Genomic DNA, 17085 nt, shown 5'->3' on the forward strand with positions numbered 1-17085 from the left:
TAAACATAGAAAACTGAACGATATTTTTTATTGATTAAATCATTTATGCTTTTATGTTCATCATGATTGTGAGGGGAAGACGAATCTAATATCAATCGTTTATTGCTTAAGCATAACCCCTCTATTTCTATGCCTTTTGGACTAACTCTGTAATACTGAAAGCGAATGTGTTAAATGGCCCATGTATGTAAAATTGAGAATGGAAATGGGGAATGTGCCAAAGAGACAACAACCCGACCATAGAGCAGAATATATCCATTTTAACCTCAACTGATATTCAATAATTGTAATTTTGGGCTGAAATCTATTTCTGCATTCCTGTGTATGTAAATTTAAATCTGATATCATTGTATCAAAACCTTGTAGTAGATTATTGCATAAGTGTATGCATAAAACGGCAACTTGATATAAACATCCCCTGACACCATTAAAATTGTTGCAGATCCCTACCCCTTTCTAAATATAAATGGATTCTGATAACAATGTCTGTCTTGTCAGATGTATGAACTGAATCAATGGTAGCTTCAAACTGCCTTGTATTTTTGTTAGAATATGGCTTATTATATGCTTTACTACAGATTTTGCAGATGTTTATATTAGCCCCAGCTGTAACCAAATTAAAAATATCGCGATCCGTCTTGCTCCAATCTATTTTTACAACCTCTTCTCTATACCAAGTTGCAGCTTTTTGCAGAAAACATGTTATGATAGTCGTAAAATTTATCTCCAAAAGGTTGCAGATATTAATGATGCCATCTTGATAGTCGTCCAATTCGGCACATCTTGAAAGGTAGTTGGTATGACCCTTTTATATTTTCCAAAAGACATGATGAATTCCAGCAAAGACAGTTTTCTGTTCAAAGGTGTATATTATATATCATTAGCCCAAGTATTATTATTTGTTTGGGGACATTCATATTTTGGTATAAACAGAGATACCAAGAAAAATCATTACCCTCGATGATCTGTTTTTGAAAAGTGAGAGAAATGATGTCCACATTGGAAAAAGAATCAGAACGTACTCCTTGGGGGTCCATGTTGAAAAGATGAGGCTCGAGAATCAAATTGGTGTAGGTGGAAGATGGATTCACTGAATCGTTTTGTGATCCTGTTTGGACCATAGGATTAATATTCCTAACTTGATCCATTTGATTAGATGTAGAGCTGTCACCTGTGTGTTTTATACCACTGCCTAAGGTTAAATCCACTGCTGCCAGTACAAAACCGATATAAACTTTGTTCAAAACCACTAAAACAATGTACCAACATGGTTGACATTGTAGCCATACTGTTGAAAAGGAGTGTTGATTAAATTATAATCCTGGCACCTTTGATACCTATTTGCATTGGAATGTCACTGTGAAGTGCACCTGGATTACTGCTTGTTGCTTGTTGATCAACGCTAATTGTGTCCTGTTCTGTAAAGGAAATATTGTTTATATCCATTGAAGATAATGGTGGCCCATTTAACGTACTCTCTGTAGTAACAACATGACCCGCACACAAAGGACCAAGGGCAAAGGGGATTGTTTCAATTATTTTGTACTTTTTTTTCAATATTTAAATATGTTTCTAAACGTCATTCTCTCTAGAAATATGAAAAAAATCACAAGAATGTTTATATCAACAAGTTTCAATTGAACCCCTTCCTGTGTATGATGTTTTCATCTTAATCTATTTGGTCAAGTTGAATCAACCTTGATATAAAAATGTTTAGGGGTTCGTAGTTCGGCTAACCAACATTCATGCACATTTTCAATTTGCAGCCCATTTCCAAAGCCCTTCACCCCGTTCGAACTATGATTTTTTTTAAATAATTGCTACTGGATTTATGGCAAACTTCAATTAATCAATCAATATAAGTGTGTAACAAGCAAATACATATTGTTCTATTATTGCGTTGACACAAAAGGCTTGGGAATTTCGGATTTCATATGGGCAAGCAGATGTCCAAGCAGGAGAGCAGGCATACTCAACTGTTGGTTTAACAAGGGAGATATCAGCCTTTTCTTTGATATCGCTGTTAGAGATATTGAGTTTTTTTTTGAGAAATCTGATTGTTTTAATTGCCTTGATACAGATGTTTCTGATATGGTTTTCCCATTTAAGGTCTGATGTTAAAGCTATCCCTAATTACTTTTGCAGATATTACGTGCTCCAAAGTGTGGCTATGTCAAATGTAATCCTTTATAATAGGTGTTCTGTTCTTTGTTACTGATAGTACCTGGCATTTATCTGGATGGAATTTCATCATCTATTTTTCTTCCCAGGCAGCCAACTTCTTGAAATCTTCCTGGAGGGTATTATCATCTGATGTCTATTGTCACAGTGGTGTATGCATGGTGTCATCTGCAAATAGCCTCACGGTCGATTTAATGTTTTCTGGCTTTTCGTGTATATAGAAGAGGAATTAAGAAGCTGAGTCCTATAGCACATATCCTTGTGGTATCCCAGACTCTACATCAATGGAGTCAGATGTTTCCCATTCTATAAGTACTCGCTGGGTTCTCTCACATAGGTATCTTTTAATCCAGTTGTTTGTTTTTCCTGTTATTCCATGGTGTTGAAGCTTGTGTGCGAGTAGACTATGGCTGACCATGCCTTCGCAAAGTCAATGATTATGCAGTCAGTTTGTTTGCCACTCATGATAAGTTTTTTTGTGATGTCGTCGGTGAATTCTATCAGCTGGGTTTCACGTGATAGTTTCTTCCGAAATCCATGTTGGAGGTCATAAAGGATGCTGTTGTTATCTGCATGGGCCTTTCTTCTTATAAGTCTTCTCATGTCTGTATACCATGGGAAAACCATCCCTTTTACGAGCTGTCTTAGTTGGTATATTTTTATTAACGCTATCTTCTAGTTTTGTTACAAAACTTTGATAGGTTCCAGATTTCATCATAGTTCACAGAGATGATTTGTTATCATAAAGTGGTTTGGATCTGGTATTGACAATCACGATCTCAATGACATTCTTACATATACTGCCCACATTGGCATATTTAATAATCTTCCATTATCATATACTAAGACTGCCATAAACGAAATTACCAAGATCAGAGACATATACTATTTGTATTCAGTATATGTCTTTGCCAAGATTCAAAATTCAACTCAGATTTTATTATCCAACGATGGATATTACCATATTCTATTACCATACCACAGTATTATGGTAATATCAGTTTACAATAGCGAAACTAACTATATCAGACACATTGAGTTCATTTTATGATATGTCTCTCACTTTATCAGATTCGGATTCATGTTTTTGAGAGTGTATCGTGATCTATCGTGTATATACCAAATTACGGAATTTGTACTATTCTGCGCCTGATTTGCATCTTTTTCTATTATATCTACTTTCGATTTGGCCTTTGTTTTGTTATTTCGAAACTATTTTGTGTATAAAAATATGTCTTATTCTAAAGAAATATTTGGAAATCTTTACAGCACACACAACGACAACGAGCAAAGACAGATATATGTTAGGAATTGCAGGTAGTAGATCAAATACAAAGTAAAACAAGCAACGTAAAATCTAGTTGATCATCTCTAAGGACCCCAGTGGAAATAAGTTTCTATAACGTTGTGGGTCATCCTAGGGTATTAGGTTGTGGTGAAAATCTAATATGTATAATAACTTATTAAAATCTAGTCTCATATCAAAATATCATGACAATTTCCATAATTTTATTCTTTAAACTACAATTATTAGTATAAACTGTATTTTAAATCATTTAAGTATCTGTAACTATTTATGCCTCAGTAGTACTATATATATTTATGCCATTTTAATTTCTTGTGTCTGTCAAAATTCATGCCTTTTATCTTGAAAAAAATATATATAGGCTAATTTGAATTATGTCTTAACCAAACATTCAGCTTAACTATTATAGTGTGTGAACCGAGATGTGAACATGTATTACACATTTACATTATATTTTTACCCATTGTTATGTTATTTTCTTGAACATGAACCCCTTTGATATATTTGCCCTTAAAAAAGTGAGTCATACCATCGGCTTGTCAGTGAAAAAATATGAATATTGAAAAAGACCCCCTTCCCCTGTGAATATTATAGGAAGAGATGTCCCTTTCCCCTGTTAAATAACAGATCATGTCAGAGTTTTATGGAGAACTGCACATGGAAAGTTTTAAATAAAAATATAAATAGATAACTGATTTACCATTTTTGTGGACTTTCAGTAGTTCAATTTTTCTTAAAATGGTCATTTCTGGGACTTTATATATTTAAGCAGTTTGTTTCATTTATATATAATTTAAATTATTTTTTTTTTTTACAGCATTTGATTATTCATGGCAACATCAAACCTATCACATTCTAGAATATCCAGTAGAGTAGGCCAGTATGAGAGACTTAGCAATACACATTCTAACTGTAAGTACATGCAACATACCAATCACGTTCCTACTTTAGGTAAGTGTTAATTACATATCAAAACACGTTCCTAATGTACATACAACAACTTCAGTCTAAATTGTTTGTTGGTAATGCCTTAAATTTGAAAGTTATAGTTTCCCATGTCCCAAATTGAGTATGAAATTAAAACTTAATAAGAGTTATTGATCTTTCTTGATATAACTGGTTTTCTGCAACAAAGAGTTAGTGATAAGAAGATTTCAATCTTGTGACTTTTTATTTTTGTTTGTATAAATTTGTTTTATTTTGCATCTGACATACTTGAACCATTCATCAAACTTCAAACTTATCCAGCTGGAAAAACCTTTATACATGTAAATTATTTAGATAACCACAATACTTTATCTCAATTAAAATATTTCACTACTGGTATATTTTTAATTTTTGTTTACATATTCATGTTATGCTGTTGTGACTTCACAAATAAAGGTAGTCATTCCTGATGACTTATCATGGGAAGAGCAATATTTTTAGAACACAGATAAGAAACTAAAATTTGCCTATGTTTTGTGTAAAAATCATTGGATAAACAGGATCCTTCACTTTATCTCTTCAATAAGGTATTTTATGCAATAATTTTATGATAATATAGAAATATGAATGTACCTTATTATAGAGCATTTCTATCATATTTATTTGTAGTACCAAGTAGAGGCAACAATAGCAGGCAGACTGGTCAGCGGGTTAATGGCAGACCGTCACAATCATGGTCACATAACTGGCTGAGTTATCACAAACCTGAGAATCAGAATGATATGCTTTCAGGTGATTATTTACTGGAATTACTTCTATAAATCTGTTGTAACTTCTTTGAGTGTCAAATGTTTTATTGTTACCAAGTTTAATACCTTGAACAGTTGTTAATTCAATACAAGAACCAAACTAATTTGACATTTTCTTTACATTTTGTCAAATTGATGTTTTTTTGTCATCCCACTTTTTACTTTTCCGTTAAAACATATAAATAATAACAAACACATGTGGTACATTTTTTTCCAAAAATGTTGATTCCTGTCATTTTTCAGTTTTTGCAATAAATGTTGACAAATGTTTCAAATGAAGTAAAGCAGATGTTTATATCTGCCATTGGAAAAGTACTCCAGTAATTCATAGTGTCAGATACTGCTTGTCTGTTCCTTCAGTTTAATTTGATATGTCATATAAATGAAGTTTAAAAAAATATATTCAAATGCCAACTTAGGGTTTTGATCCTGATTTTACAGTTCATCGATCTTGGACTTCTTTGTTTAATGTGAAATATCAAGAATTGTTTTACACATTACAATGTAGATAAGAAGGTGTGGTATGAGTGCCAATGAGACAAATATCGATCCACTAAGTCACAATTTATAAAAAAGATATCAATTATAGGTCAAAGCACAGCCTTCAAAACCAAGCAAGCTATAAAGGTCCCCCAAATGACTTGTGTAAAACAATTTCGGACAGGAAAACCAACAGCATAATCTATGTAAAAATGAGAAACATCTATGAACCACACCAACAAACTATGATCACTGAACAACAGGCTCCTGCATAAATATATTCTGGACCTTCAATTTTTTACAATTTCAACCAGTATCTTCTGATTTTAAAGGGTACAACAGGACGAACTACTGATAAATAAAAAAAAAAATAAAATAATTACAAATGTTATCTAATTTTAGTTGATACAATTGAAGAGGCTAGATTGCAGTCAATGCATATACCTATACATGCAGCTGTTTATGAAGGGAATGTGGTAAGTTTTCTGTTCAGTGTAAAGCTTCTCATATAACATAGCCTATGAATAAGATTAGATGAGTGATATACAATAGCAACCCATCAGATCAAATTTCAAAAGAATTTGTCTTCAACAATAGGCAAATATACATACTAGATGCAAAAAAGGTTATAAATAGGAGATACACGTACCAGTGTGGCAGTCAAAATACAGCTTAATCATAGAAGAAAGACATAAAGACAAACAACAGCCATATCACACAACACGGAAACTGATCAAACAATGTGAAGGGGTCAACAGTCCAATAGACCACTTTCGAGTTCATCCGTCACCGGAAAAAACTCGTCAATTATACGCGCCATTGTGACGTCATTTACCAGATAGAGGGGCTCACCTGTATCCCTGCACTATAAACGTTCATCAAGCGTCTTAGTGATCATCGTTGTGCAGGATTAACAAGAAATAAAGTTTGTTCAGTAGGTACTTAATCACATTTCCCTAATGACAGCGGTGCAGATTGTCAATTATGAGAATTTAATTTGCCGAATAATTCATGCAGTATAGCTTTATAGTTTTTCAACCACTCTCTCAACATTGAAACGGAAGGCATGAGTGACGTTCACTAAAACCAAATTTTTTGAAGGAAATGCATCGAGCTCGAAAGTTGTCTATAGGAGTAAGTTCACAAAGATTTTGATGCAGGTCATAATACTACAAATTTCACTAAGAAATATTAATGATATTACTATCAATACAAAATAATATCATTTTGGCACATCATATAAAAAATGATGAAGTTTTGACTCATAACGTATGCATTGTTTGCTTTGAAACATCAGTTTTGGGTAAATTTTGAATAATTCTTATAAACAGTTTTTCACATAATAAGTTTTGGGTAAATTATGAATAATTCTGAACAGTTTTTCACATTATAAGTGTGGGGTAAATTTGGAATAATTCTGAACAGTTTTTCACATGGTAAGTCTGGGGTAAATTTGGAATAATTCTGAACAGTTTTTCACACAATTTTATCACTAATGACATACCTAATAAAATTGAGAATGGAAATGGGGAATGTGTCAAAGAGACAACAACCCGACCAAATAAAAAACAACAGCAGAGGGTCACCAACAGGTCTTCAATGTAGTGAGAAATTCCCGCACCCGGAGGTGTCCTTCAGCTGGCCCCTAAACAAATATATACTAGTCCAGTGATAATGAACGCCATACTAATTTCCAAATTGTACACAAGAAACTAAAATTAAAATAATACAAGACTAACAAAGGCCAGAGGCTCCTGACTTGGGACAGGCGCAAAAATGCGGCGGGGTTAAACATGTTTGTGAGATCTCAACCCTCCCCCTATACCTCTAACCAATGTAGAAAAGTAAACGTATAACAATACGCACATTAAAATTCAGTTCAAGAGAAGTCCAAGTCTGATGTCAGAAGATGTAACCAAAGAAAATAAACAAAATGACAATAATACATAAATAACAACAGACTACTAGCAGTTAACTGACATGCCAGCTCCAGACTTTAATTAAACTGACTGAAAGGTTATGATTTCATCATATGAACATCAGGCACAATCCTTCCCGTTAGGGGTTTAGTATCATACCATCATAACATATATGAGAAGAACATAACCCGTGTCATGCCAACAACTGTTTTTAGAATAAATGTGTTTAGTTCCGATGCAAAGACCTTATCAGTGACTCAATATTAACGCCAACATATGCAATCTTTAATGACTTGACAACAGTATCGTAATTATAACCCTTCTTAATAAGTCTATTCAAAGGTTTTGTAAGTTTCTGAGGTGAATACTGACACCTTTGTGCTTTATAAAGAATATTACCATAAAAAATTGGATGTGAAATACCTGAACGTATTAGAAGTTATTTTGCACAACATAGAACAGACTCATAATATGCAGAAATTTTGATGCTATTGTAAATTTAGAAATTATTGGGAGCATTTATTATTTCAATTTCGGCATATTAAACAAAAATCAAGATAAAATATTGGAATTTCAGGAAAAGGTTTGATATTCATCTACATATGTCTTCAGGGTGTATTTTCATATTGGTTTTTGATATTGCCTTATTTTGCAAAACTATGCATCAATATGAATTACATAAGAACATTTCAGGAACGTTTGGAAGCACTAATAAATACAGGCGTTCATATCAACTTTCAAGCAAGTCAGCACAAATATAAAATAACACCATTAATGATAGCAGCTAGTAGAGGCCTTTTAGAAGTTGTGAGGTTGCTCATACAGAAAGGAGCTAAAATAGACCAGTTAGGTATATGGTTTATCTCTTTTTTTTCTGATTTAGATGGAAGTTTTCTGTCTATTTTCAAATTTTATCTAGAAATTGTCTATTTATGATAGAGGGACATGAGGGATAACAGTCACTGCTGTAATTGATGGAGAGGCACACACCATCTATTTTGTTTGACTGTGTAATTTCAACTCAATGTCATAACGTATTACATTAAAATTAATATAACAAGGTTTACAATAGATATTGTGTTGTTAACAATGGTAAAAAACTTGACAACTCTTAACATAGATTTAATGTTTGAAGTAAATTAAACTGTCTCTAAATTAATGGCTGCAATTATATAAGTATTGTTGCTGAATACAAAAATGTTTATATTCTAACAATTTTGCAAGATCAAAAATATAGAGAACCTACTTTTTGTAAGCACCAACATTTCTATGATGTGACAAACAAAATTACTTTGTTCCATGAAACAAAGTTTAAAATATGAAAATGATTACTGGATGATTGATTGACTGGTGTTTAACACTAATGTGCTATTTCTTGGTCCCAAATGATCAATGTAAACACAGCATGTTTCACATTAAACTTCCTGGTATTAAGTGTAGTATATATATATATATATTCTGAATGTAAATGTGTGCTATAATGTAATAAAAAGTTAAAGTCATATTTAGACATAGACTTTTTTTCAATACAATATTGTTTCTATAAAGGATTTTACCAGAGTCAAAATATTTTATGTAGGATTATTATGAAAACTGGCTTACAGTAAAATCTTAATATGCTTAAAGTCATATGAAACGAGTGAGTGGTGAAAAATAATGTTTATCCAATTCTTGAACCAATGCATGTATATGTGACGGGATTGCTTCCCTTAGAACATTTGGTAGATACTTAGTCAGCCATAAGCGGTTGAGCTAAGGAAGTACTTCTTGAGCTCAGTCGGTATACGCGCTGCCTTGTAACACAGAGGTCCCGGGTTCGAGTTCCGGTGGAGACAAGCAATTTTGTAATGAAATACGTGCTCTCCGGTTACATTGGCGCCCAACTAAAAACCCACGGTAGAGGAATTCAAGCTAGGGTATGTTTGTGTGAGAGTCATAATGGTATGATGACTCTTGAGGTGGGGGAAGTGTGACAGGATTGCTTCCCTTAGAACATTTGGTAGATACTTAGTCAGCCGTAAGCGGTTGAGCTAAGGAAGTACTTCTTTAGCTCAGTCGGTATACGCGCTGCCTTGTAACACAGAGGTCCCGGGTTCGAGTCCCGGTGGAGATAATCAATTTTGTAATGAAATACGTGCTCTCTGGTTACATATATATCATAAACTTAGTCCTCTGTGCACGAATTTCTCATTTTTTACGCAAATATATCGTTTAATCGTCAATTTTTTTTCTCTCTGTCTGTTATGATTTAACAAATATGGCTGCTCATTAAATGCCGTGTTTTGAAGCCGAAGTTTACCAATTGTCACCTTATAGTAAAGAAATAACAAAAAGCATGGGTATTGAGCACGTGATAAACATGTACAATCAGATAATTGTTTATTTTAATGACAGATTCATGCTTATTGCGACCACCAGATTTTTACGAGGAGGGTTACGCTCAGGTCACTATGCATACAGAAAATATGTCGGCGAATTGCTTCTGGGAAGGAAGCAATGAAAAATAAGTAAACTTCTTCTAAATGTGAACAAATTAAAGAATTTTCCTCAGAAAAAAGTATATGTACATAAGTTGTATAATGAAAACTATCCATTTAGTTATAAAAAACATATGCATAATTTTTTTTGATTTGAGGTTTCTTATGACTTTAATCTTTACATAAAAGAATTATGAATAACATAACATCTATTTGCAGACAATTTTAAGAGACCGGCTTTGATGTATGCTGTATTCAGTGGTAGTTTGCCTGTTGCATATTATCTTATACTTCACGGATCAGATGTAAACCATGTGGACAGTTCTGGATGTGCCCCAATACATTATGCTGCAATAAGTGGACATCTTCAGATTTTAAAGCTACTATTTCAAGAAGGAGGTGCTTGCAAATATATTCCTAGTCAGATCAATATGGTAAAGTTGTTTTTGATATAAACATAAAATGTTTTACCATTATTAAAAATCTAAATATTATAGATGGCAAGGTCTTTCAATTTCTTAAGATTTGACCTTGACTGCTGAAATGGACGAGGAAAAGCAATTTAAATACATGCTGAAATGACACATTTGTTTAATGTATTTTAATCTTCAAGGCATTCTTAGCATAATTTATGAAAGTGAAAGAAAAAAAACCCCAAATAGTTAAAATAATCTGCTTTCCTATTATTAAAGCTGGAAACTAATTTTTCCCATAAAGTGACATCCACAGACAAACATTTGTTTGAAGCGATTGATTCAAACTGCAACTTGTTAAAGAAGTTCAGAAAAATTGGTGTTGCGAAAGGACAAAGTCTTGGTTTTGAATGATCAAAACACAAAGAATTTCACAGGAAATATATTTGAATGTTATCCTGAAGCGCAGCAACATCGTTGTCCTAAAAAATATTTTGGCACCTTTATGATGCAATTTTGTACTTGAATTATGTAAATATGAGCTGTAGTTGTTGTTTGTTGATGTGGTTCATAAGTGTTTCTCATTTCTTGTTATGGCCCCGCAACGAAGTTGTCAGTGCCATATAGTTTTACCCTTGTCCGTAATTCTGAAATTCCGTAATTCCATCATTCCGTTATTCCGTCATTCCGCAATTCCGTCATTCCGCAACAAACAATTATACAGAGTTTTTTTCTAAACGCCTTCAGATATTGGGCTTATTTTTGGTATGTGAGTTAACCATGATGAGTTACAGAACAAGTTTAAGTTTTGTTCTGCTCGGCTAATTTTTGCCGAAATTACAGGCTATGGACTTTCATAAATTGTTGAAAATCATAGTTATATAGACTTTTTTTCTAAACGCTTTCAGATATTGGGCTGATTTTTGGTATGTGAGTTACTCATGATGAGTTACAGATCAAGTTTAAGTCTTGTTTCGCTCCACTAGTTTTTCCCAAAATTAAGGGTTTACAACTTTGAAAATTGTTGAAAGTCACAGATATACAGACTTTTTTTCTATACGCCTCCAAATTTTAAGTTGATTTTTGATATGTGAGACTACCATCATGTTTGAGTCCACATGTGTTATTGAAACTGCAGATTTTTCAACTTTTTGAGACGGGGCCATTCATGTCGCTTTGACACATCTAGTTTTTTATATAGATTAGACTGTTGGTTTTCCCGTTTGAATGGTTTTACACTAGTAAGTTTATATAGCTTGCTGTTCGGTGTGAGCCAAGGCTCTGTGTTGAAGACTGTACTTTGACCCGTAATGGTTTACTTTTATAAATTGTAACTTGGATGGAGAGTTGTCTCATTGGCATTCATACCACATCTTCTTATATCTATGTACTTTTTTTTTTGTTTTTATCAATTTTCCCTTAATTAGCATGGATATGATATGTATAAGATAATATTATTTTGTCAAATTAAAGTAACTATATTTTATAGGGTAGTCCACTAATGATTGCAAGGACAAGAGGTCACCAAGATATAGTAGATTTTCTTATGAAAGACGATACATCTGACAGAAATCCTACAACAAATAGCGGTAAGATTAATTTAATTCATAATGCTACGTGTTGAATATTGATATTAATTTAATTGAGTGATTGATTGATTGATTGATTGATGTTTAACGCCCATTTACAATTCTTTTATGCTATTTCTAATGGTAAGTCAATGATATGTTGTAGACTGACTCATAACTATTAGCTCTTCTCATTTCCATGTAGAATTTTGGCAGCACCCCAAAATTCAGGGGTTGATCCATAATTTTTTTAAAGGGGGGGGGGGGGGGGGGTAATTTAAAAAAAAACGAAAGAAATACTGGTGAGCATAGGAAGGAAAAATTTTTGGACAAATTTTTGTGGAAAATTTGATGCAAAAAAGATGACATATTTTCCATTCAAACAGGGGGTATGTCCCCATGAAGCCATCATTACCCTAATTTTTAAATATAAGCAAGATAATCTTGGTTTTAATTAATTTCAGTTTGAATAAAAATAGAACTAAAAATGTAAATGCCTAGGTAAATAGATCACAAGATATTTCTGGAGAGAAAATTCAGAATTTACTCAAATTTGAACTCTATTGTTTCCATAGTACTACATTTCGAGTGAGTTTATGTTTACTAGTAATCTAATTGATAAAGGGGAGAGATGTGTTCACTAATGAACTCAGAGTACCTACTACAGATTTATTTTTATTGTGGGTACAAATTTTCGTGGACAGAGAGAAAATTGGTATTTTCATGGATATTTGATTTATATTGATTTTTCAAAAAAATCTGGTTATCAGGTTACGGTATAGAAAATTTAACTTCATTTAACATTTAAATTTGATGTTCACTAATACCCACGACCACATAATCAACAAATGTCATCATAGAAATGATACTAAATGCACAGTATACATAAACATATACAATTTTTATGGTGTGTTTATTCTTTATTTGCAGCTTTACCTAGTGCTCCTCCGATTGACTCTGGAATGTCAAATGGCCATATTGAAGAAAATATACCAAGTGAGTAAATTATTGAATGGAAAAATATGACTTCTAGGTTGCACTTTGTAAATACAGCTGTTTCTCAAACCATGCCTTTTTTGGGGAGATATAATATTCATAGATAATTTGTTTTTTTGACATACTGGTTCCCAGATATAATCTCTATTCATCTAATAGAGACATATAACTTGGGAATGTTACCAGTATTCTGAAGTAAGCAAAAAGTAAAGGTAGGGGTAGCACATTATTTTAGTATAAGTTTAAACTCTAACAAGTTTGGAGCATATAAATGTTGAAAATATGCCTCACACCCCTACGTTTTGACCTTTGAATATAATAGTAGTGCATATCAACTTTCCCTTCTAGGATATAATTTTTTATGAAACTTCATAGTATAAGTGGCATAGGTTTTAGCCACAAATGAGAGTTCCTATGGGAAATTGCATTGTCTATATTTACAGAAATGCAACCTCTAGACTCAAAGGAAATTTACCTTGTGTTTTACATTATTCATCATTATTGAAATTGAAAAATATGACCTCTAGGAATAATGAATCCACAGTATACTGAAGAATATTGTATGTTTTCTTTTATTTGCAGCTTTACCTAGTGCTCCTCCGATTGACTCTGGAATGTCACATGGTCATGTTGAAGAAAATGTACCAGGTGAGTAAATTATTGAATGGAAAAATATGACCTCTAGGTTTAAAGGAAACTTACCTGGTGGGATACAATTTTTGTTAAACCCCCCGCCCCCTTTAAAAAAGTGGCTGTCTACTGTTTTACCTCTATTTACCTCTGTCTGTTTGTCCATTCATCCATCCATCAGATTGTCAGTCTGTCTGTCCATCCGTCTGCCCATGAATATTTTTCGTAGCATCTTTCTCAAGAAGTATGTTACAAAGATTTCTGAATTTTTGTTTCAGGGTTTATATAAGTCAGCTATACATTGTAATGGGTTTTTAGATTCAACACTCAACAACTATCTGTTTACCGTATATTTTTAGCGGGGTGGGGTATCATTAGTCAGCAGTAACTCACAGGTTCACTTGTTATTATTGTAATTGAATAACTGGATCTCTAGGTTAAAAGGAAACTTGAATTGAGGGTTTACATTATTCATTATTATTATAATGGAAAATATTACTACTAGGTTTAAAAGAAATTGAATACTGATACACATTATTCATCATCTAGCACATTGCTTATCAGTTAAAGAAAACCCAGTTTGCTTTGAAAAAAAGGTAGTTTACCTTTGTTTCTCAACTAGAGAGTGAATAGCTTCCTATTGGAGGTGATGACTAACTGTAACAACAATAAATGTAAAATAGAGAGTTATTTGGAAAACAATTTCCTTGTTTTGATGGTAGCATGTTCAAGGATTTTGTCTCATCCTCATTGGATATTGACAGAAAGCAAGACATACATAAGGCTTTTCTGACATCATTGGTATCAAGAATAAACTGCTGGTAAGAGCAACAAGTAACACATTCTGAGAATTGAAATTTTTTTTGGTAATAATAGCAGAATCTTTTCTGTTTTGAAAGGGAATAATTTTTAATGACATGAGGAAGTAATAGCACAGTTCTTTTTAGCTCACCTGGCCCGAAGGGCCAAGTGAGCTTTTCTCATCACTTGGCGTCCGTCGTCCGTCGTCCGTCGTCCGTCGTCGTCGTCCGTCGTCGTTAACTTTTACAAAAATCTTCTCCTCTGAAACTACTCGGCCAAATTAAACCAAACTTGGCCACAATCATCATTGGAGTATCTAGTTTAAAAAATGTGTGGCGTGACCCGGCCAACCAACCAAGATGGCCGCCATGGCTAAAAATAGAAATTAGGGGTAAAATGCAGTTTTTGGCTTATAACTCAAAAACCAAAGCATTTAGAGCAAATCTGACATGGGGTAAAATTGTTTATCAGGTCAAGATCTATCTGCCCTGAAATTTTCAGATGAATCGAACAACCCGTTATTGGGTTGCTGCCCCTGAATTGGTAATTTTAAGGAAATTTTGCTGTTTTTGGTTATTATCTTGAATATTATTATAGATAAAGATAAACTGTAAACAGCAATAATGTTCAGCAAAGTAAGATTTACAAATAAGTCAACATGACTGAAATGGTCAGTTGACTCCTTTAGGAGTTATTGCCCTTTATAGTCAATTTTTAACCATTTTTCGTAAATCTTAGTTATCTTTTACAAAAATCTTCTCCTCTGAAACTAAAGGTCCAAATTAAACCAAACTTGGCCACAATCATTGGGGTATCTTGTTTAAAAAATGTGTGGCGTGACCCGGCCAACCAACCAAGATGGCTGCCACGGCTAAAACTAGAACATAGGGGTAAAATTCAGTTTTTGGCTTATAACTCAAAAACCAAGCATTTAAAGTAAATCTGACAGAGGTTAAATTGTTTATCAGGTCAAGATCTATCTGCCGTGAAATTTTCAGATGAATCAGACAACCCGTTGTTGGGTTGCTGCCCCTGAATTGGTAATTTTAAGGAAATTTTGCTGTTTTTGGTTATTATCTTGAATATTATTATAGATAGAGATAAACTATAAAAAGCAATAAATGTCGGCAAAGTAAGATCTACAAATAAGTCAACATGACCGAAATGGTCAGTTGACCCCTTTAGGAGTTATTGCCCTTTATAGTCAATTTTTAACCATTTTTCGTAAATCTTAGTTATCTTTTACAAAAATCTCCTCTGAAACTAGTACTGGGCCAAGTTCATTATAGATAGAGTAATAATTGTAAGCAGCAAGAATGTTCAGTAAAGTAAGATGTACAAACACATCACCATCACCAAAACACAATTTTGTCATGAATCCATCTGCGTCCTAAAGTTTAATATTCACATAGACCAAGGTGAGCGACACAGGCTCTTTAGAGCCTCTAGTTTAAATATTGTTTGTCCTTTAGACATGAAAAAGACATAGTTGGGAGAGATAGTAGGATGACCCAAAGTTTATGAAATAGGAATAGTGATAAGTATGTATCAGTAGATTAGATTAAAGCTTTTCGCGGTTTTACATTTATAAATTAGTAGTAAAATTACTTTTGACGATAAGTAATGCAGCAAGGTAAGGATTCACAAGTCCAAACTTAAGTAGAAAAGGTTTGATGAGAGAAACTCATCTTCCCCTTCATAAGTAAATGTAGATGTTTTTGCCACAATGAGGTTTATTTTTGTGATTTTTAACATTAAATTCACATAAGGGCAATTAGTATTTTCTTTCTGTAGGTATGACAAGACCAAGTGCGCCACCTTTTGCAGAAGTATCACAGACATCACTGACTGCACCAGTTCATGATGGAATTACACCATCAGAGTTACCAACATACAATCAAGTTGTTTCTCCTAGAATGCCACAGGGAGTATTGAGTGGTCAGAATGTGCCAACTGCCAGTTTACTTGTCACTGGTAACTTAGAATTTTTTTTATAATTATGAGACATATTCCTTTTGATAAAAACAGATATCTTTAGACGGGGAGATTTTCATTTACATTATTAGGGTTATCTGTTGTTTTTTTCTTGATTATTAAGTTAAAAAATAAAGTTGACCTAGAGTGATTTGCAGTGATATCCTGTTGAATTATCTCCTCCTGAATAATAAAAGGCTGAATTTAAATAATTGTGCAATATTTCCCCTTGTACAATCACAAATTTTTGGATACATTCTTATTTATTACTTAAATTTATCATTAGAAAATCATATTTTAGTTATATTATAAGCAGTTGCATCTCCAAGAAAAATGATAAAAACGTTTTCAAATGCTGTTGATTCTAGGCAACTAAAAACATGATGAGGTGGAAATAAAGTTCAACTGAAATAGGAAACTCATAAATGCACAGTTAAGCACTGAATTGAAAGTGATTTATTAACTTTAAGGAAAGAAATCTTAGATTTCAGGCAATAACTTTTAAATGCATAAATGGATCTTGTGGTCATTTACTTGAATGGTTTCATATTTAAGTTGTAATTTGTGATTATTGTTTGGCAGTCAGATAACTATTTTCTGTTTT

The 17085-nt window shown here is 33.0% G+C and overlaps 1 protein-coding gene across 4 annotated transcripts in view; it reads left to right on the plus strand.

Annotated features, from left to right (window-relative positions):
• The first annotated feature begins 3357 nt into the window (after positions 1 to 3357).
• LOC143068422 (uncharacterized) overlaps positions 3358 to 17085 on the plus strand; it is a 41358-nt gene continuing 27630 nt past the window's right edge. For 3 of the 4 annotated variants that reach the window (XM_076242460.1, XM_076242463.1, XM_076242461.1), the window contains exons 1-10: positions 3358 to 3498; positions 4305 to 4399; positions 5084 to 5206; positions 6106 to 6179; positions 8316 to 8472; positions 10319 to 10533; positions 12002 to 12101; positions 13011 to 13076; positions 13659 to 13724; positions 16302 to 16481. In XM_076242460.1, the coding sequence (XP_076098575.1) occupies positions 4318 to 4399; positions 5084 to 5206; positions 6106 to 6179; positions 8316 to 8472; positions 10319 to 10533; positions 12002 to 12101; positions 13011 to 13076; positions 13659 to 13724; positions 16302 to 16481 (1063 nt within the window). In that variant the 5' untranslated portion in view covers positions 3358 to 3498; positions 4305 to 4317. The remainder of the gene's footprint in view (positions 3499 to 4304; positions 4400 to 5083; positions 5207 to 6105; positions 6180 to 8315; positions 8473 to 10318; positions 10534 to 12001; positions 12102 to 13010; positions 13077 to 13658; positions 13725 to 16301; positions 16482 to 17085) is intronic. The other variant, XM_076242462.1, reaches the window with a different exon arrangement.

This window comes from Mytilus galloprovincialis, chromosome 3, assembly GCF_965363235.1.
Source record: "Mytilus galloprovincialis chromosome 3, xbMytGall1.hap1.1, whole genome shotgun sequence".
NCBI lineage: Eukaryota > Metazoa > Mollusca > Bivalvia > Mytilida > Mytilidae > Mytilus > Mytilus galloprovincialis.